At 40.6% G+C, this 18,237-nt stretch overlaps 1 protein-coding gene across 1 annotated transcript in view; it reads left to right on the forward strand.

Annotated features, from left to right (window-relative positions):
- Positions 1-17,500: 17,500 nt before the first annotated feature.
- Positions 17,501-18,237, forward strand: part of WDFY4 (WDFY family member 4) — a gene marked incomplete at its 5' end in the record, with an annotated part of 126,702 nt that continues 125,965 nt past the window's right edge. Inside the window, one exon of the mRNA XM_084265324.1 lies at positions 17,501-17,761. Within this exon, the coding sequence (XP_084121450.1) occupies positions 17,501-17,761 (261 nt within the window). The remainder of the gene's footprint in view (positions 17,762-18,237) is intronic.

Genomic DNA, 18,237 nt, shown 5'->3' on the forward strand with positions numbered 1-18,237 from the left:
TAGATCAGGAGGAATTCATCTTTCATTTCATGATGTAAGACTGAATCTCTAGAGCAGCTTCACCTTCAAATAAGGGTATAATCCAGCTGTCTGGGACTTCAGCAAGGCAAGAAACTTAACAAGCAGAGGTAGTGCTGGCAGACAAAGCTTTAATTCTTTTCGCCTCTGTATTGATGAACATGCTCAAAGTGCACCTCTCTACGTGCAAGAACTCTCCTATCACTGTAGCAAATACCTGGAAATATTTTACTTTATTCAGAAGGCCCTGTGAATAAGAAGAGTAGGTACAGTGAACTGCAACAGCAATTTGAGAGTTGTATGTTACTCTTCATAGTAGCTAAAGGAAGACCAACTTGTCATTTTCTTTCCCTCTTTTTGTTTATATTTGACAAACATCCAAGATGTTGATGTGCCCTTTCTGGTTTTGCTGTAAACAGTGGTCTTTGTCTCCATGTCAAGGGTGACACTTGATACTGAGGAGAAGTAAATCTTTGACATAAATTTCTAACTTCCAAGATGTTAAGAAGCACAATTGAAGCAGTGACAAAAGAAAGCCTAGGTGGTTCTGAATGATCTGATAAAGATTTCCAACTTTTCTGCTAAGCCTTCATACATTGGAGGCAGGCAGGACTTAGAGTATGAATGTAAAAACTTTCTTAAAAACAACAAATCTCTTATCCACAGATTCTAGACTTCTCTAAATTTTATAAAAAGTAAATGAAACACATTCCTAGTTATCATTTAATTTTGTATATTTTCTGTTCTCCGCTAGTCTTTGTGGTATCACCCTTATTGTACTGGGGCAACTCAAGGAATAGGAGATTATGTGCCTCCTTAAATTGCAGAAATTCTCTTGCATTATTCCTCAATATATCTGCAAGCAGATAAATTTCTTTGGTAGTGAAGGCAAGCATAAGATCACTGAGGCAGGGTGGCTCCAAGTATTGCATTTCATTTGCCTTTCACAGAGTAAAGAGATAAATTACATATAGAATGGATACTAGTTGTACAGACAATCAGTGCCTATCTTAAATTTGTATCTAGATGATATCTTTATTAACGAGGCAGAGAGAAATCTCTTTACCTTTGCCATATCTCCTGGAGACACCCCAGGGCAGATCAGAGACAGAATTATTTTTCTGCTCCATACAAGATGTACTAGATGTTTTCCAATCTGCAGTAGACTGGCAATGACAATACAACTTGTTTCATAGCCAGATAAAATACTGAATAACGTAATTAAAGTAAATACAAATAAATTGTTCCAAAATTGTACTTGGCTTGAATCTGCTTAACATCTGAATAAGTGCTACTCAGATGGTTGAGGACAAGGGCACAGCACTTAAAGCAAGGCTATCTGAACCCTTCCTTTTATCTGCCAAAGAGAATAATGGAAGACTAATACTAATAGCAACCCACTAGTTAAAGGACAGTTTCAAAGAACAGGCAACCAAACACTTGTTGGTAGTGGCCAAGGCTAAAACCAAATAGCAAAGCCTGAAATTTCAGCTTAGAAACTGAGACTGGAGCCTAGGAAATACTTTTTCACTACAAGGGTGGTGTGAGCACTGGCACAGATACCCACAAAGCAGTTGAGCGCTCCACTTTCAGAGGTTTTAGGATGGTTGTGTTAGTCTGGTTTTGAGGCTAGCTCTGTTCTAAACAGAAGGCTGGCCTAAGTAACCTCCAGAGGTCCCTTCTGTCCAGCATTTCTGTGAGTCTGAAAGCCTGTTTCCTGTTGTTATATCTGTTGGTCTATCAAAACTCTACTTTTCTTTCCAACCCTTGCCTCGCTATCACCTTCAGATCATTGCAAAACCAACAGAGCTGCTACTGAAATCAAACTTACTAAATCAGGGAAATAGCAGCTGAAGGTCTTCCCTTCATCACTGCCTCTTTCAAATGGATGATTCTTCTCTCCGAAATTATCTGTGAAAATAATTCTGGTTTTCCCTGAACTTAATTCCTGATTCCAATACAGAAAAGCATTTGAAGGCTTAACTTAAATCATGAGAGACTACTCACATGGTTCACATCAAGCTACATGATTAACTGACCTGCTGGATCAGAGTTTATTGGAGTAGTTCATGTTGTTTTGATTTTACATTATGTAAACAAAGCATAGAGCCTCATATTTCAAAGGAAGCTACGTGACCAAATGCTAGTTAACTGTGCTGTTCTCCCCAGGTCTCTGATTCTAATTGTTAGCTATACAGTTATGCCTCCAGTTATATCTTGACATCAGTCTGCTCTCACTCAGTTTTCCCAATGAAATTTGTCCAAGTTTCTCTGAGATTCCTGGGACAGGTAGGATGTGAAAGCCTGGAGAAATTATTGATTCTTCCTTTATTCACCTGTTCCTTTATGGTCCCAGACCTTTCCTGCACCTTTGAGAACAGTGACAGCAATATATCCTTTAGTCAGGAATTGGAGAACCTCATGAATCATTTGATTAAAATGTAGTAACCTGGGAAATTACTTATCCTACCTGTCTTCTACAGAGCTAGAAGAAATGAGGTCCTTGACTCATAGAGGAGATACAGAAATGCATTATTTAGAACTTAAATGCTATCTCTGCAGAATGGATTTTTTTTTTCTTTCAGTGGCAGGAACCAAAGAGCAGTGCATGCATATTTTAGACACTGGGGACTGAGGCAGGCATCCTCAGGAACATATCTCCTCCTGCTGTCTCAGGAAAAAATATAGTTATTTAGGCAGATCTGATTCAAAATAAAACTAGGGTGAAAACTGGAGGCTAGGTGAAAAATTAAGGTAGCTTAAAAATTTCAAATGCACTGTTATTTTAACATTGACCTGGTTTTCATCTGTTTCAAATAATTTTAAGTGAAGGAAGAGAAAATAATAAAATTAAACTAGAGTTGCAGTTATTAATTATTTCTGGAGTTGGGATTTGGAGGCCCAGGTAATAGCTGTGGCTCTGCCACTCTTTGGCAATGTGGCCCTTGGTATGTCACTGTTTCCAGCCTGTGAAATGGTGATTGTAATACTGACCTCTCTGAGAAACTATTCAGTATGTATGGAAGAAAAATAAAATGGCTTTAATATAAGTAATATCACTTATTAAGTAAAATTGTGACTTGAAAATTTCTTCCTGTAAATATTTCCTGGATCAAAATGTAAAGGAAAACTGAAAAGCATTTTTGTTTTTTAAATAGTGATGCTGTAATTTCCATGGTTGAGGAAAAAAAAAAGTAGGTATAGTCTTTTAAAATCAGCATTTAGTTTAGAGCGCATATAATCCTAATAAAAGTGGTCTTAATTTTCATATTCAACATCTCACTTACAAGGGTACCTGTTCTCTGGAAGATGACATACTTCTTCCTTTTCTCTTTCCCAATATTAATATGTGGAGCAGACTTTTTTGGATGATCCAACTGTACATTTATACAAATGCTTACTCAGCTACAGTCTCTCATGGAGGTTGTCCACTCATAGCAGCTGCAATGCAAAGAATCTTTATACAGATGCTTTTTCTGAAAGTTAGAAATATGTAACACCAAACCTCCGTGGATCTAAATCCTTAGCAAGACTCTTCTTGAGCTTGTATTCTTGCAGGGAATTGGAGGTGAGGAGCAGGGAAAAGTACTGAAAAGCTCTATATTACTGTATTTACAAAGCCAGGACTGAACTGTTCATTGAAGTTATATGACTTGGATTTAAAAAAAAGAGGACCCTTTAAAAACTACTAACTCCACACAAATGGCACCTATCTCAGGATGTTCTGGTTTATGTTAGACTTTATTTAGCCTTACTAATATTTTTTTGTTCAATGCCTAAAAGAAAAATGCCTTTTTAAAACAAAATATTGGCTAGCTTAATTTTGGAAGTATTAAAAACTTCTTTTATTAAATATCCCTTATGTTTTTCCTTTGTCAAAGCTGACCAATTTTACAAGTAATTTGCTTCCCTACAAAGGCCCAGTCTTCATTCATAATCTTTTGTCTGCTGTGCTACCTGCTGACACCTTTATAATCCGTGCCCCTAGAATGAGAGGGTCAAAGTAGACCCCTGCTTCCAAGTGGCTTCTCTGCTGGGTGTCCAACTGAAATCTGTCTATTCCAGAGGCTGGTGAAGTCTGAAAAAGGAATCCTATAAATGCTCAGATTGCTGAAATTACATAACCGGGAAAATAAGTCGATGTAGTTCATGCTGTGACACTCTCCTGTCTCATTATTTAAGATGGACCGAGGGAAAGAAATGGAAGCTGCAATAATAACATGAAAATGAAGTGCATCCGTGCAGCTGTAATGATTTCTGCTGCCTGATGCTGCTAAGAAAGCCCTTCTGTAGTACTGCCACCTGGTGACACTCGAGAGGAAGGTGCCGCCGCAAAAGACGCCCACTGAGAATGAAGGCTGCCCGTGTTACTGCTGAGACCCACAAACCAGGTAGTGCCTGGAGCCGGGGCACAGGCTAAAAGGCTGTAAGATGCGGTTTCATATTTGTGGACTGTGTGGGAAAAACAGGTGCATGGGAAAGGAAGAGGTCTGAATATCTCTGTCAGGAACGCCTGTATGGGGCACAGGCAGGCTGTTTGAATTATTCATCTTTAGTCTCATCTTAGAAAATAAAAGTTTAATGGAAATGAAAAAGGATAAGAACTTTAATAGAAATAAAAATGCCACTAGAGCCTGGCACGGCTTTATTGTTATTCTGAACACACAGATGACAGTTTCTAAGATAGATCCTGTGTCTGAGCTGCTCCTCCAGTTGTGCAAAATAAAACACAAGCCATGGGACTGATTTTGACCAATTTTTTTGCACTGGTAACTGCTGATGTTCTGAACACAGGTCCTGGTATGAGTTTTTTGTTACATATTTGGCATGAAGGTAATATAAACCTTGCAGATTATGTTCTGAATGTATGCTGATCCCAGACTTTTACAAGCTAGACTTCTGCCTCCTTCAAGTTGGAGGCACCTGTACATTCCTCTAAGCATTGTGTAGTGACTGATGCAGTGAGATATAAACCAATTACTTAAGTTTCACCTCTGTTTTTTTTTAAATAGCTTAAGAACTCTTATTACTGAATAAACCTTCTTAGACCTCCATGTGAAGTGCGTCATTGACATTTCCCCATGTACAGAGGCAATTCTTCCAGGCAGACCCAGCCTAGAGACTCTGTGTCTGAACTAGCATCCTAACATGCAGCCTTGCAGAAGAAATTGGCCGGGTTGTCAGCTCTGAGCCACTGCTCCAGCTGTGGAAAGGTACAAAAGGGATTTCCACCTGACAGCCTCTGAGGAGCCTGTCACACTTCCCTCTTGTGGTGAGCCTCTCCAGTAAGGTTCTACTGCGTGCTTTTACCAGTTCCTTCTTTACTCCATGTGGTAGCAGCCTCTGCTTCAAATTTGAAAGCTGTGCTTGCAAGTTCTGCTGAATGCACTGAGCTCACATATGAACACGCAGCCAGTAGTTAGTTTCTTGTTGCTCTCTGCTTCTTTAACAGAGGATTAAATTTCAAGTCTAACATTACCCCTCTACTGAGTGGTAATAGCAATTTTGTTTATCCTTATAGGTCAAGCTCTTAGCACAAAGGAAAACACTAATATAGAATGTGGCTATAAGTAAGGTAAAACTAAGATTTTTTTTTTTAATTGTTATTTACCAGCCTAAAACAGTCATCCAAACACCCTAAAAACATTCCTTTCCTAGGAAAAAAGGAAACCACAGTCCTCAGGGAAGCTACTCAGCAAAACTCCTACTTTAATCAGTTTGTCCCCATTCTTCCTGTCCATAATTTTTAGGGAATGGCACATGCTAGCAAGAAAATGCAATCGGAGTATTAGTTCTGTAAATAAGGACTTAGGAGAAGATACATGACTATAATTCAAATAGCTGGAAGACTATTTGTAGAAAAGCCAGGCTTACCCATGAATAGGGCATGACAGTTTAAACATGCTATTAGTTATTTGAAGGTACCCAAGTAGTTATCACTATGGGAAAGCAGCCTTCTTGGGTACATGCGGAGTCCCTCTGGGAGCACAGCTTACAGGAGAGGAAGGTCACAGGAGCGTAAGTTTATAAATAGTCCTCAGAGCTGCAAAAGGAAGAATAACAGTAGTTAGTAGGGGACACGTCAGAGAGAAAAGCGTCATACTTGTGTTGCAAGGATTTTGCTTAATTTCTTTAGCGTGAATTTCAGGCTCTCTCCGTCCTCTGAGATGGTAAGAGTTGCTGCAGGGGGTACAAGCTACACAAAGTCCTGCAGAGAAAAAAGAGGGGTGTTAAACAGGAACTAGGACCACGTTCTGAGATTTAAGAAAGTGATAGTCTCTGCAGAGGTTTTGGTACTGCTTCTGCAGGGTGAGAAATCTTCCAAGAAAATAGCTCTTGGTCAATTGTTTATATAATTATGTGGTTTTGTCGGAGACTGTGCCCAGGAGTGGTATTTTCTGCTAAGTGCTATGTGTTGAAGTCTATCTTTCTTTTTTGTAAATATTTGTAAAAAGATGCTACAGAACTTCTCTGTCATTATTCTTTCATTCAACAACTTTTGAGCTGGTCTTTAAAACAGTAAATTTCTGTGTATCCTGTAGTAGACCATTAATCTGAGATACAGGAGGAGGAGAAATAATATGTAATAGAAATATTACATTAAAAATTATAAATAATAAAAAATAGTAATATTTTTCCCTTTCAACTTCCTCAATCTCATTAGACTAACATGTCTTTCAGTATGGAGATCATATGTTTAGTCAAGCTGCCTTAAAAATTTTCTTGCACAAGTAGTCAGTAGGTGGCATTTAATCAAAATAGCAGTCTCCCTGAGGAACTTTCATATTTGATACTGTTTTTCTCTTCTGGGAGAAAAAAAAATCTGCTCATTTGATCAAGATGTTTGAGTGTCAGTTACCAAACAATAATGTTTTCACTTCTGTTACAAACACATTTTTAAATGTGGCTTGCTTTTTCTTGTATTTTTTGGAAGTTGATATTGTTTTACTAACTCTGGAATAATTTTGGTGGCATTCAGTTATGCATAGAATTAAAAGTAAAAAAAAAAGCAGTTTAAAATTATTTAGGTTAATTCTGTGATCCCCAGTGATAGTACATTGATTTCCCCCACACCCACCACTGACTACTTTTAAGTAAGCCAAAAAAGACAAGCAAAGGAGGGAACTTACACTTGCTGTGTAAGGGTTCATAGGAAACTACATCAGGATTGCAGAGACTGGAAAAGGCTGAAGACCACTGCTCCAGTCTGACCTGTGAGACGTAGGTTATTTGATGTGCTGTAGTTTGTTACTGCTTAAGCAAGGAAAGCACTGGGAAAAAAAATCCCATTTTGGCTTGCAAATGTTTGTTGATGGAGGGAATTTATTCCAATTTCCAATGAAATGTTTTGAAATAACAGAATATTTTGAAATAAGAGAATTTCGTGTGACAAATTACCTTTATTGCGTAACACATCAAGCCTTACCAGTGCCAAGGTGCAGGCTGGATGCAGGGAGGCACAGGGGATGGGTTACAGACCACTTGGCCTCCCTCAGGTGGAAATACCAGGGGGAAAAAATTTGATCCATTTCCTGAGGCAAGTCAGGAGCTTGTCTCCAGCACTGACACTACAAATGCCCTGTCTTTTTACAGCTCATCAGTCATGGTGCCAGAGTAGTCAGTGCTGTAACTAGACTTCCTGATCCAGACTGAGTGCTTGGCTACAAGGGGTTGCAGGCCACAGGCAGGGAAATGTTGCTTTGCAGATACGCTGTCAGTCTACCAGCTACCAGTCTCATGACTACATTGGCATGACTTCCATTTAATATAAAGCTGAAGTTTAGTTATCTGTGCAAGTGTACAAATGTGCAAGTTACTTTACAATGTACATAGCATGGCCATGCATCAGTACAAGCTGCCCTATTTCCTCAGAGTGCTGATGCCTGGGGTCATCATGCCTGCTCCGTAAGGCTGTTCCTGAGGTCCTTGCCCCATTGGGGTTTGCCTGGTAGCCCTAACAGGAGCTGGCTTTTGCTTCTCCAGGGCTCTGTCTTTCAGGATAAACCTGGCCAAAGAGGTGGGGGTGGTATTCCCTGACTGACCCCCCACCCCACCTACCCCTTTCCTCCCTGCCCACACATCCTCTCCTGTGGGGAAAGGAGCTGAGCTGCTCAAGCTCTCAATCCTGTGGCATTTCACTTTGGAGCCTGCTGCTTTTGCTGCTGTACTTTGTTTTTTTTTGGGGGGGGAGGGCAGAGATGGGGTGGTGAAGGACCTGAGCACCTCCTTCATTGCAGGTTTCAGGGTTTGCTGAGAAATTATGAGAGAAAATGATAGTTAAACAGATGGTTTAAATTTTTGCATTGCTTTTCTCTGTGGTCTCTCTAGCTTCTGTTTTGCCATTGAAAAGGGCAAGAAAATGAAACAGTTGCTTCCCTTTATGAGGTTAAAGAAATTAAAAGTGATTCAATGCACATTTTTTAATTAACATTTTTTTTATCAAGAAAAAAGAAAGAAGGTAGCTGGATTTTAGCAGGAAAGGCTAAAAGTGAGAAGAAAACCTTGCAACTAAACTTTTGGACACTTTACAGTATTGAAAGGGACATGCATTTTACTGACTTTGTTAATAGACTTAAAGTTATGAATGTGCAGCAGAGAAAAGTATTCTTGGCAAAATCAGCTGCACTTGTGTCTACAAGGAAATAAACTTGCTGAAGAAGGGAGAAATACAGGTTTTTTGGCAAAACCCCATCCAATTTGGGTTTTCAGTTGGGCCGAGTCCCTCAGGCAGTGGCAACTGTACAGCAATCACCAGAGAACATTTGCTCTTGGTGTACCCAGTCAGACAACTTAGTGAACCTAATTCAACTGAAGCATTCTGCAAGCTGGGTTTCAGCAGAAACCTTCAATAGCTGACCCCCAGCTTCAAACTGGAGAAGGGCTGTGCTTCTAGCCATTATGGACCACTAAGATAATTAAAATACCTTGATGTGGGTTGTATCATTACTGTAAAGGCATGAAATGGAGTTTTTCCACTTGTGTGTGGAGGTTGGACTGGCAAAAAAAGAGGTAAGTTTTTAATGAAACTCAACATAAGGAACATTATTTGATGCTGTGAGACAAATGGATCTTGTAGTTGTCTTCAGATCCTTGTCTCATGAAGCCCACTGTATGTCTGACTCAGGAGGGACATCTCATCTCCACTGGGCCACGCTGTATGTCTGACTCAGGAGGGACATCTCATCTCCACCGGGCCATGTCTGATCTAATTAAGACTACTGTCCCTATCAGATGGCCGTTTCCAGTTGGTGTTGGTAGAGCTAGCTCCTGCATCTAGGAGTTAGTGCCATTTCTAGAAACCTTATGCCAAGATGCCTGTTTTTCCTGTAAGATTAGGGGGGAAAGGAGAAGAAAGGAAGGATTTTTCTGTCCATTTTTCTATGTGGTGGCACAGCGCAAGGGGCTGTGAATATAAACAGCCAATACTGACCAAGGGAACTGTGGCACTGTCTTCTGCTACATTAGCTGTTAGCTTGTCTTTACCCCTTGAGTTATTTTTACTACAGATAATTTGGTTACAGCTGTTTTGCTCCAGTGAAGCAGAGATTAAGTGGCAGGGCGTGTTGAAACTCCGGACTTTCAGCCCCATCAACAGTTAGTGCAGAAGAAAAAGAGAAATGGTGCTTCCTCTCCTGTGTGGATTAGAAATCTACTAATGACTGTGTGGCTGCTGAGTCCTCACAGCATTTAGTGAGGAGGACATCACTGGATAGGGAAGGCTTCAGGGAAATAAACATCTTGGAGCAAACAGCACAAAGGGGCTGCTGCAGATGACCTCCTGTTTTGTGGTTTTAAACTGACACTAGAAGGGTGATAATGGAGCACATTTAGGCTTGTTTTTGAATTAGGAAAGGGAAAATAATTATGTTCTCTCTGGATTGGTATTAATATTCTGTCTCTGTGTTTCTGTGTGAACTTGCTTGGCCTATTCTCAGAGGTGCCCAGAGACCTTGAAGCCATGTTGGTGCAGCACTGAGCTCAGCCAGACCTGTGCATATCTCACTGGGACTCACTAAAATGGCCAAGTGTGATGTTCAAGGGAGCTGCCCTGCATGTGGGCAGCTCAGAGTGTGACCTCACATCTGCCTGGAGAATACCTTAGTGTAGCTAATGCTTTCCAAAGCTTGGTCAACTTAAGGCTACTGTGTGCACAGACTGGACTGGAGTATTTGCCTCAAGATCTGTGATATAATTCCAATGCAGAAAAGCTCTAGAGCTTTACAGTTACTGGTATAATTTGTAAAGGGAAGAATCAGACCCAAGATTTTGTGACTTGCCACTATTGTTATCTTTATTTCAATAAATACATTCCCACAGTAAGGAATGAGAACAATCCTCTGGGACTGTTCTATCTCAGAAATGTTGCTGCATTGAGAGAGGTCCCTGTGGTGTACTGACAATTGCTGTCCTGTCTTACTACTTAACCTTGTTGAACAGTGAAATCAGTTCCTTTAAGACCTGCTGCTTCTATCTTCAGAAATATCAAGAGTCTTCAATCTGGATACTGCCCTAGCTTAGCTGTAAGAGAAAGTTAGTCTTCATCCTGAATACTTTTTTTCAGGCAGTAGATGTTAACAGAAAACAAATGTCTTTAACCACCTAGAGTAAAAGCCCCTCAGGTTTTAGTCATTGTGAGGCCATAATCCCACTGATTCTAAGGGTAATAATAAAATTCTTGGGGAGAAGCAGTTCAGGGAAACACTTGAATTTCTTGTGTAAAAATATTTGAATTCATCTCCCCTTAAAAACCAATTATGAGAACTTTCAGATGAGTTATTAGGGAGAACTAAAAAACCCCCAGCTGGACGACTGAAATAGTCTTCCCCGAACCCTCTAGCTAATCAAGGCTCCTTTATGTTGTCAGTGGTTTATAGCAATTGTCTCTTGAACTGAATGGCTGCCTTGATTATTTTAGTAGAGAGGTCAAGGGCTTAGCATCCATCTCAGCATTCAAATGAGTTTATTTTCAGGCTACCACATTTGAGGAAGGACTAAAATTGTTGCTTGTCCTTTGGGCACAGCTTGCACAGTGAGCGTGAGGTTTGTGGTGCTGTTCCTGTAGTAGTTTGTTAAAACTTAATTTTAAAATGAAAATGAACCCTCCCCCCCCATCCTGCACACACCCCCTCTTTTCATCAATATGGTATAGGGGGAAATATATACCTGGTTACTCTTGATCCAGGGAGAAGCATGCAATGCCTGCCAGGTTTGTGCATAAGCTGAATTATTGTAAGTTGCTTTGGGAGTATGGCAGGTCTTGAGCATGTGGTTTATTTGCTCTTCACTTCTGCTTTCCTCAGGAAGTAAGCGCAGCAGCTAATCAGGTGATTCACACTGGAAAGTTTAAAGAGCAGAGTGGGAGCTGCTGCATACATCAAGATGCCTAGTAGGACAGAAGCAATAAGGCTAATTTCTCTGGATGTGGTTACTGACTGCAACAGGAGCTGCCAAATCTAGTAGCTCAGGTAAGTCAAGAGATTTTCTTTGAAAGCACAAGGATCAGGCTGTTAACTGTTGAAGGAAACTGCAGCTTTATCTGGAACTGGTTTGTGGTTGTAGGATCATTTTCAAACAGCCAGGGTTTCCATCAAAGTTTGCCTTAGACTACAGTACAAGGAGGAGAAAGGGTCAGTTGTTTGCTTGTATCCTTTAATCTAGGGTTGATAATAGGATTGCAGATGTAAGGGGTGTATCTGTTGCTGCTGCTAGTGGGCACTTGTTAAGATTTGGTTTAGCTGTATGTCCTTGTCTAATAAACTGATGTTTTGAGATGATCAGAAGTGTCCTGGTCATGTTCCTTTGAATTTGTTACAACTTTATTGTCCATGACTGACCAGAAGCATTCTGTTTGCTTGTGAGATGGGGTCACTATTTCACTTCCAGGAGGACCACATCTCAAAAGCAAGTACACCCAACGTCTCTCTCTCCTGGTTGCAAGTCACAGAAGAATCTATTCCCACTAAGAACCTACTTTTGTAGCTACTGTTGGATTGCATGGAGATGCTCTTCAAACAAAAGCGCAGAGAAATGGAGTTAAGGGTTTGAAATGGAATTAATTATTTGTGAGGTTGTATTGCAGAAATGCCTTGCCTAACTTAGGTGCACTCGAAAAGAAAAATATGCTTGCACATACAAAGTGCTAGTGTAAATAAACGCGACTCTCCTGAAACAAGGAGTTGCATTCAACTTCTTGAAACAAGCTGAAATGATACTTCTATTGCTGGAAACGTAAGGGCCATGTTCTCCTTAAATGGGACTTGCTCTTTGAACAATTTTCTCTCTTCTTTAAGCTGAAAAGTGGCTTGTATTTGCTCAGTTATTTGCATTTCAAGGTACCATCCAGGTTAGGCTGTTTTGTATAAAGCACTGTGCCAAAACTTAGGTAGCGACTGCCTGGATCTGTTACGGCACCAGACAACTTTCCTGAGGAGGCAGTAGGATCCCTGGTTTTAGTGTTTAATATAATTGAATGGCATGACTTTAATAAACAGATTTTTCTTTGCTGCCAAGAAAAGGAAGGTGATACAAAGAAGTATCCCAGAGTGGATTTTTGAAGTGCTGAGCCATGTGTTTCTGATAGACACCAGACTCCTGCATTTTAATAGTCAAGAAAAGGCTATAGGGTGAAGGAAGGGGTCTGATATTTAGTCTAAGATGCTTCTTTTTGTCCAGATAGTTTGAGTAAATAAGGATGCAAGTTGCAGTCCTCATTTTTCTTTCACATACTTTCAGAGAGTAAGAATTTCTATGTGCACTCAAGTATCTGACTTTTTTTGAAGATACTTATTATAAAAAGTGGAACAAACTGAAATTTTGAGATACTTTATTTTCTTTTGATCAACCATCTTGCAGTGAGACTCTTCTCTGATACCAAATGATTTTAAATGTGTAAGTAAACTTGATGGTGGTGAAAATTGAGATTTCTCTATCTGTATGGGATCATTCTTTGGACTGCTTAGGGAGTTAATCACAGGAAAATAGAATCAAAATGTAATTTTTTTAAAAAATAATGCTTATTCAGCCACTAAGCTTTTAGTATCAGCATTCTGCTTGCTTTGTTTCCTTTTTGCCATATCTGTCTGAAAAGGCGTAGCCAGATTGCAGTGTGACTTCACACAAGCTTCATTTAGAACAAAAGGGAAAATACATGAGTAAGTTCCACTTCCTCTCTGTTACTTGACATCACTTTCTGAATTACAACTTCAGATTTATTTGATATGTTCTCACCTTCATGTCTCTTCTTATTTAGACTTTTTAGTATCATATTTCTAATTTATTAAAAATCAAGTCATTAATTGACACTGAGGATCAAGAAAAATGGCAGAATATAGAAGAGTGCCAACATATATCACCTTTCCAAAATATCTTAAGTTATCCTTAATACCAAGGATACTTGAGTATGATATTTTGATATTGTGATTGGTCTAGAAAAAGCAATTATTCTGTAAGAGTGATAGGAAACACAAAGAATTTAAAGTCCCGATGAAAGTGTACATGCACAAAAAGGTTATTAGTAAAAAGAATGTTTGTAGCAGATAGTGCAAGTGGACACAACAGACTAATACTGGAGGTCTGAAATTTACTCGGATATGCTTCTTGCAGTCCAGACAGTTGGAGTGAATAAGGAGACAAATCATAATCCTCATTTTGCTTTCATGTACTTCTAGAGATTAAAGATTTCCATGTATACTCAAATGTCCTGCATCGTCTGTTACTGTTACAATTAAGCCTTCATTAATGAAGTTGTGTGCACATATCTGGTTTTAATAGTTTCTGTGCAGTGGGGAAGAAATTGGGATACTGTCGTATAAATTCTTTCATAATGTAGATTCATAGAGATAGAATTTTTTGAGTGACTAGCCCTGACTTAGCTGTGCCATCAACAAGAAAGGCCTGCTAAGTAAATTGTGAATAAAAGGAGATAAAATTTGGAGTGCAGTTCAAGAAGCACTGTTGATTTTTCTGTCACTGACTTTCTGAGGCCAGGGTAAGCACTGCATTTCACCTCCCCATGCCTCAGTTTCACCATCTGAAAAATGTCTCGTAAAGAATTTTTCGGCTTCTTTATACAAATGACCAAGGTGAATGTAGGCACTGGAACTGAGTTATTTGTTATTTGGCATTGATTTAGGCTTAGCAGAATAGTTTCCAAGGTGAGAGATTTCCCTTAGGAAGAGAATGATGCCATCTGGGATTTGAGAACCATCTCATTGAAAAAGAGAGTGAACAAAGCTCACGGACTCACTTCGAACATACCCTGGCTTTCTCAACACACTGTACAGCTTCACAATGACTCAAGTGACCCAAAGTCTCATACTAGGGCTAAGTATAACATATGACAAATGTAACTCCCACGCAGTCATGAGGAACAGTCTTCCTGTTTACTCTGAGCCGTTTTTATACTTTTTGTAAGCCATGCTTGGTAGGAAGCTCCAGATTGACTGATCAAAGTTTTGTAGCCCTCCATCTCCCAGCGAAGCATGGAGCACAGACTGTAGTAGAATAAGTTACCCTCTGCTTTAGTGTGAAGAATCAGCATTTATATCCAAGTGCAGGTGACTGCTGGGACCACCAGCTTGCTGCCAATGCTGTGGTGCACAGTGACAAGATAATATCACCTTCTTGATGGGTGTATGGAGTTACTGCATGAGTGTTGAAGTGAAACTGGTTCATCTAACTTGGAATGGGCAGAATGCAAGCAGCAAGCAAGCTGCATAGCTGATAGATGGTAAAAGAAGAGAATACTAAATATAGTAATTTCTAAACTCAGCTCATAATAGTCTTTTAAAAATTTAGTTTAAAGGGTGTATGTATTGGTAGCACAGGAGGTCTGACTCAGTATTTTAGTTACATTTGCTTTTTGACGTTTTTATTAACAAGCTAGAATGGCAATCAAAGATACAGTGTAGAGTAGAAACCTGTTTCCTAAAAAGGAAGCTACATTGGTGTTTTTCTTTGAAGGGGGTAAATGATCATAGAATCATAGAATGTATTGAGCTGGAAGGGACCCATAAGGATCATCAAGTCCAACTCCTTGCTCCACACAGGGCCAGACAAATCAGAGCATGTGACTGAGAGCATTGTCCAGATGCTTCTTGAATTCAGTCAAGCTTGGTGCTATGACCCATTCCTTGGGGGTCCTGTTTCAGCACCCGATCACTCTCTCAGTAAAGAGCCTTTTCCTAATATCCAACCTAAACCTCCCTTGTCATAGCTCCATACCATTCCCTCAGGTTCTATCACTGATCACCAGAGAGAGGAGATCAGCACCTGCCCCTTCCATCCCCCTCGTCAGGAAGCCATAGTCTGCAATGAGGTCTCCCCTCAGTCTCATTTTTTCCAGGACTGTACAAACCAAGGGACTTCAGCCTTTCCTCATACGTCTTTCCTGACGTGATGAGAGGGAAGAATGCTGCCAATCAATGTGATTGATAAAGCAACTTCAACTTTATTGCAAGCACACACTTCCTTTTATACTATTCCTACCACATGTTATATTTGTCATAGTCTAATTGACTCTTAACTAAAGGTTACATTTACATACTCCACCCATCTTGCAGCCTGGGAATCATGTTTCTTTCTCAGTCCCAGGAACACTGAATCCTTATCACACCTGCATGATACACAAGAATACGCTGACCGATTGTTGACCCTTCTGTTCTCATCAAGACTGCGTGGGGCCTGGTCTTACTAAGCTACACAGGCGACTGCTTGAACAGCTGCTCCATAGGCTCATGGCCTTGCTTCTCAAGCCATTCTGCAACACTTTCCTTCCAGAACATCCTCATTGCCCTCCTCTGGATGCTCTCCAGTATTTTTGTGTCCCTCCTGTACTGTGGCACCCAAAACTGCACACAGTACTCAAGGTGGGGCCACACCAGTGAAGTGTAGGGTGGGGGACAATCACCACCCTGGACAGGCTGGCAATGTCATGCTTGATGCACCCCAGGATATGGTTGGCCTTCCTGGCTGCCTGGGCACACTGCTGGCTCATGTTTAACTTGCTGTCAACCAAGACCTCCAAATCCCTCTCAGATGTGTTAAAGATTCTTCTAGGCTCTTAAAAGACAATATGTTTGTGAGGAGGTTTAGCCTTGGCTAGAGGCCAAACACCCACCAAAGCCGCACTATCACTCCCCTTCTCAGCCAGAAAGTGGAGAAAATATATATTGAGAAGCTTAAGGAGTCGAGATAAGCACAAGGAGAGATCATTCCACAATTAGTGTCATGGGCAAAACAGACTCAACACAGGGTAAAAGAAAGCAAGCTCTCCAATTTATTATACTACACTACGCACACAGTCAAACCAGAGTCGGATAATGAGAAGTGCGGCCAGGTCTTAAAGCGCCTTCCCCCACTCCTCCCTTCTTAGCAGACTTCACTTTATTCATAATTTCGCTCCCTTCTTCCCTCTCCATCGTGGCACAGGGAGGGGCAGGGAATGGGGAGTGGGGGGTTTCAGTCAGTTCCTCCTGAGTTGCCTTCCATGATAGTGCCAATGTCTGACTATCAAAGCATATGGCTGGTTTTGGTGGAACCTGGAGAAGCCTGATTTCCATTGGTGTGTTGTCATTATGTAGGCTCTGCGTAGCAGCATGAGCTCACAGAAGCCTGTGGCAAATGACTAGAGTTGCTGTGAATTCAAGGCTGTCAGTGACCTCCCAGAAGACTATGGATGAACAGCCTTGGAAAGATGAGTGGATTTGGGGTTGAGATGAGAGTGCCAGAAGAATTCTTCTACCTATAGTGAAAGATGAACCCGTCGTAGGTTCAATTTGATGGAAATGAAGTTGCTGTAAGAACCTTGTTCCTTCATTAAGGCATATCCATTTCATTTTACAGGATCAGCAAAACAGGTAACATGGTGAAAATATTTACCTCTTGTACAGAGCTGTACATCTGCAGGATAGAAGAGCTGTTGCTGCCTGTTTGGGCCAGCACACCTGTGTGGGGAGTCCTTGGCTTTGACACAGCTCCTATTGGATCCAGTACTTTAACCATACTCTATGTGGGGAATATTTCAGAAATGTGAAGCTTAGTTTAGCATCCATACTCAATGAAACGTGTAACTTGGCTCTTCTGTAGTTCTTGCCTGTTGCTGTTGGTGATAATAGTTATGACTTCTTTCACAATTGGGGTTACTGAAGTATAGGGAGAGGATCTGGCTCAGTGGTAGTGTTCAGACTAGAATCCAGATTTCCTGCTTGGTTTACCAGTTTGTCCCAAAGCGCAGAGGCCTTCTGTAGTCCATACACACATGTCTCTTGGGAGAGAATTTATTCATGTGATTGCAAGGTGGTAATGCTCTCATCCAGGACCAGAGTGCTTTGCCATCAGAATTGGAAAAGAGCTCATGGCTTCTGACCTCCCCAGCTCCAGTAGTTAAGATGGTCAGGATCAGGTTTCATGGGACAGCTGGCTGATAAGAGATTATAGTACCTGTAAATAACACATTATCTTTAATTTCAGGTCTCATTTCAGCATGGACAAAGCAGCTGAAGTCATGTGGCAGCTGGAGGATTCAGCTGGCAAATCAGGACAGCAAGAGCAAAGCCCTGGTGATGGAGACAAAGCAGAAGTGCCAGGACAACCTGCACACAGCAAGGATATATCACCCCAGAGCCATACCCTTCAGTGGGAGACTCTAGGCAGAAAGTTTGTAGAATATGAGCAGGTGGTTCCATTTCTCATCCCAGAGGAGCAACAGAGAAGGCTGCTGGACTTTCTTCCCCTCTTCTTAACGGTTTGTTCTCCTTGTTACCTTTGGTGTAGATATCAAGGATATAAATTGGAGTTGTGTTGCTCTATCTATTCTGTGGTCACCCTAACTGCCAGTGGAGTTAATTGAAACACGACAACTTTAGGGTTGTAGAAGGTGATTTCCTCAATTGTAGTAATGGTTGCAAAGACGGGATTTTAAATTCCTACAGTGTATTTTGGCTATAGAATATATTCAGAATGGAGATGTGAATTTCTCATTAGCTCAACACGTGATTTTGTGCCTTAAGAGAGATATTCTTCCCCTTTTTTAAATATATCAGTGGAGCTTTGCAGTGGTTTGTGGGCATTTAGGTTCAGATATGTTGCTAGAGCATTTTTGACTTACATCATTTATATAGAAGTGCATTGTGAAGGATCTGGCCCTTTAGCTTTGAGTCATCATGTCCTTCCCCATATGTCTTTTACTCCCTCCATGTAGCAGCATTCTGCTTTGTGCTA

Source organism: Gallinula chloropus (assembly GCF_964237585.1).
Source record: "Gallinula chloropus genome assembly, chromosome: 5".
NCBI classification, from domain to species: Eukaryota; Metazoa; Chordata; class Aves; order Gruiformes; family Rallidae; genus Gallinula; species Gallinula chloropus.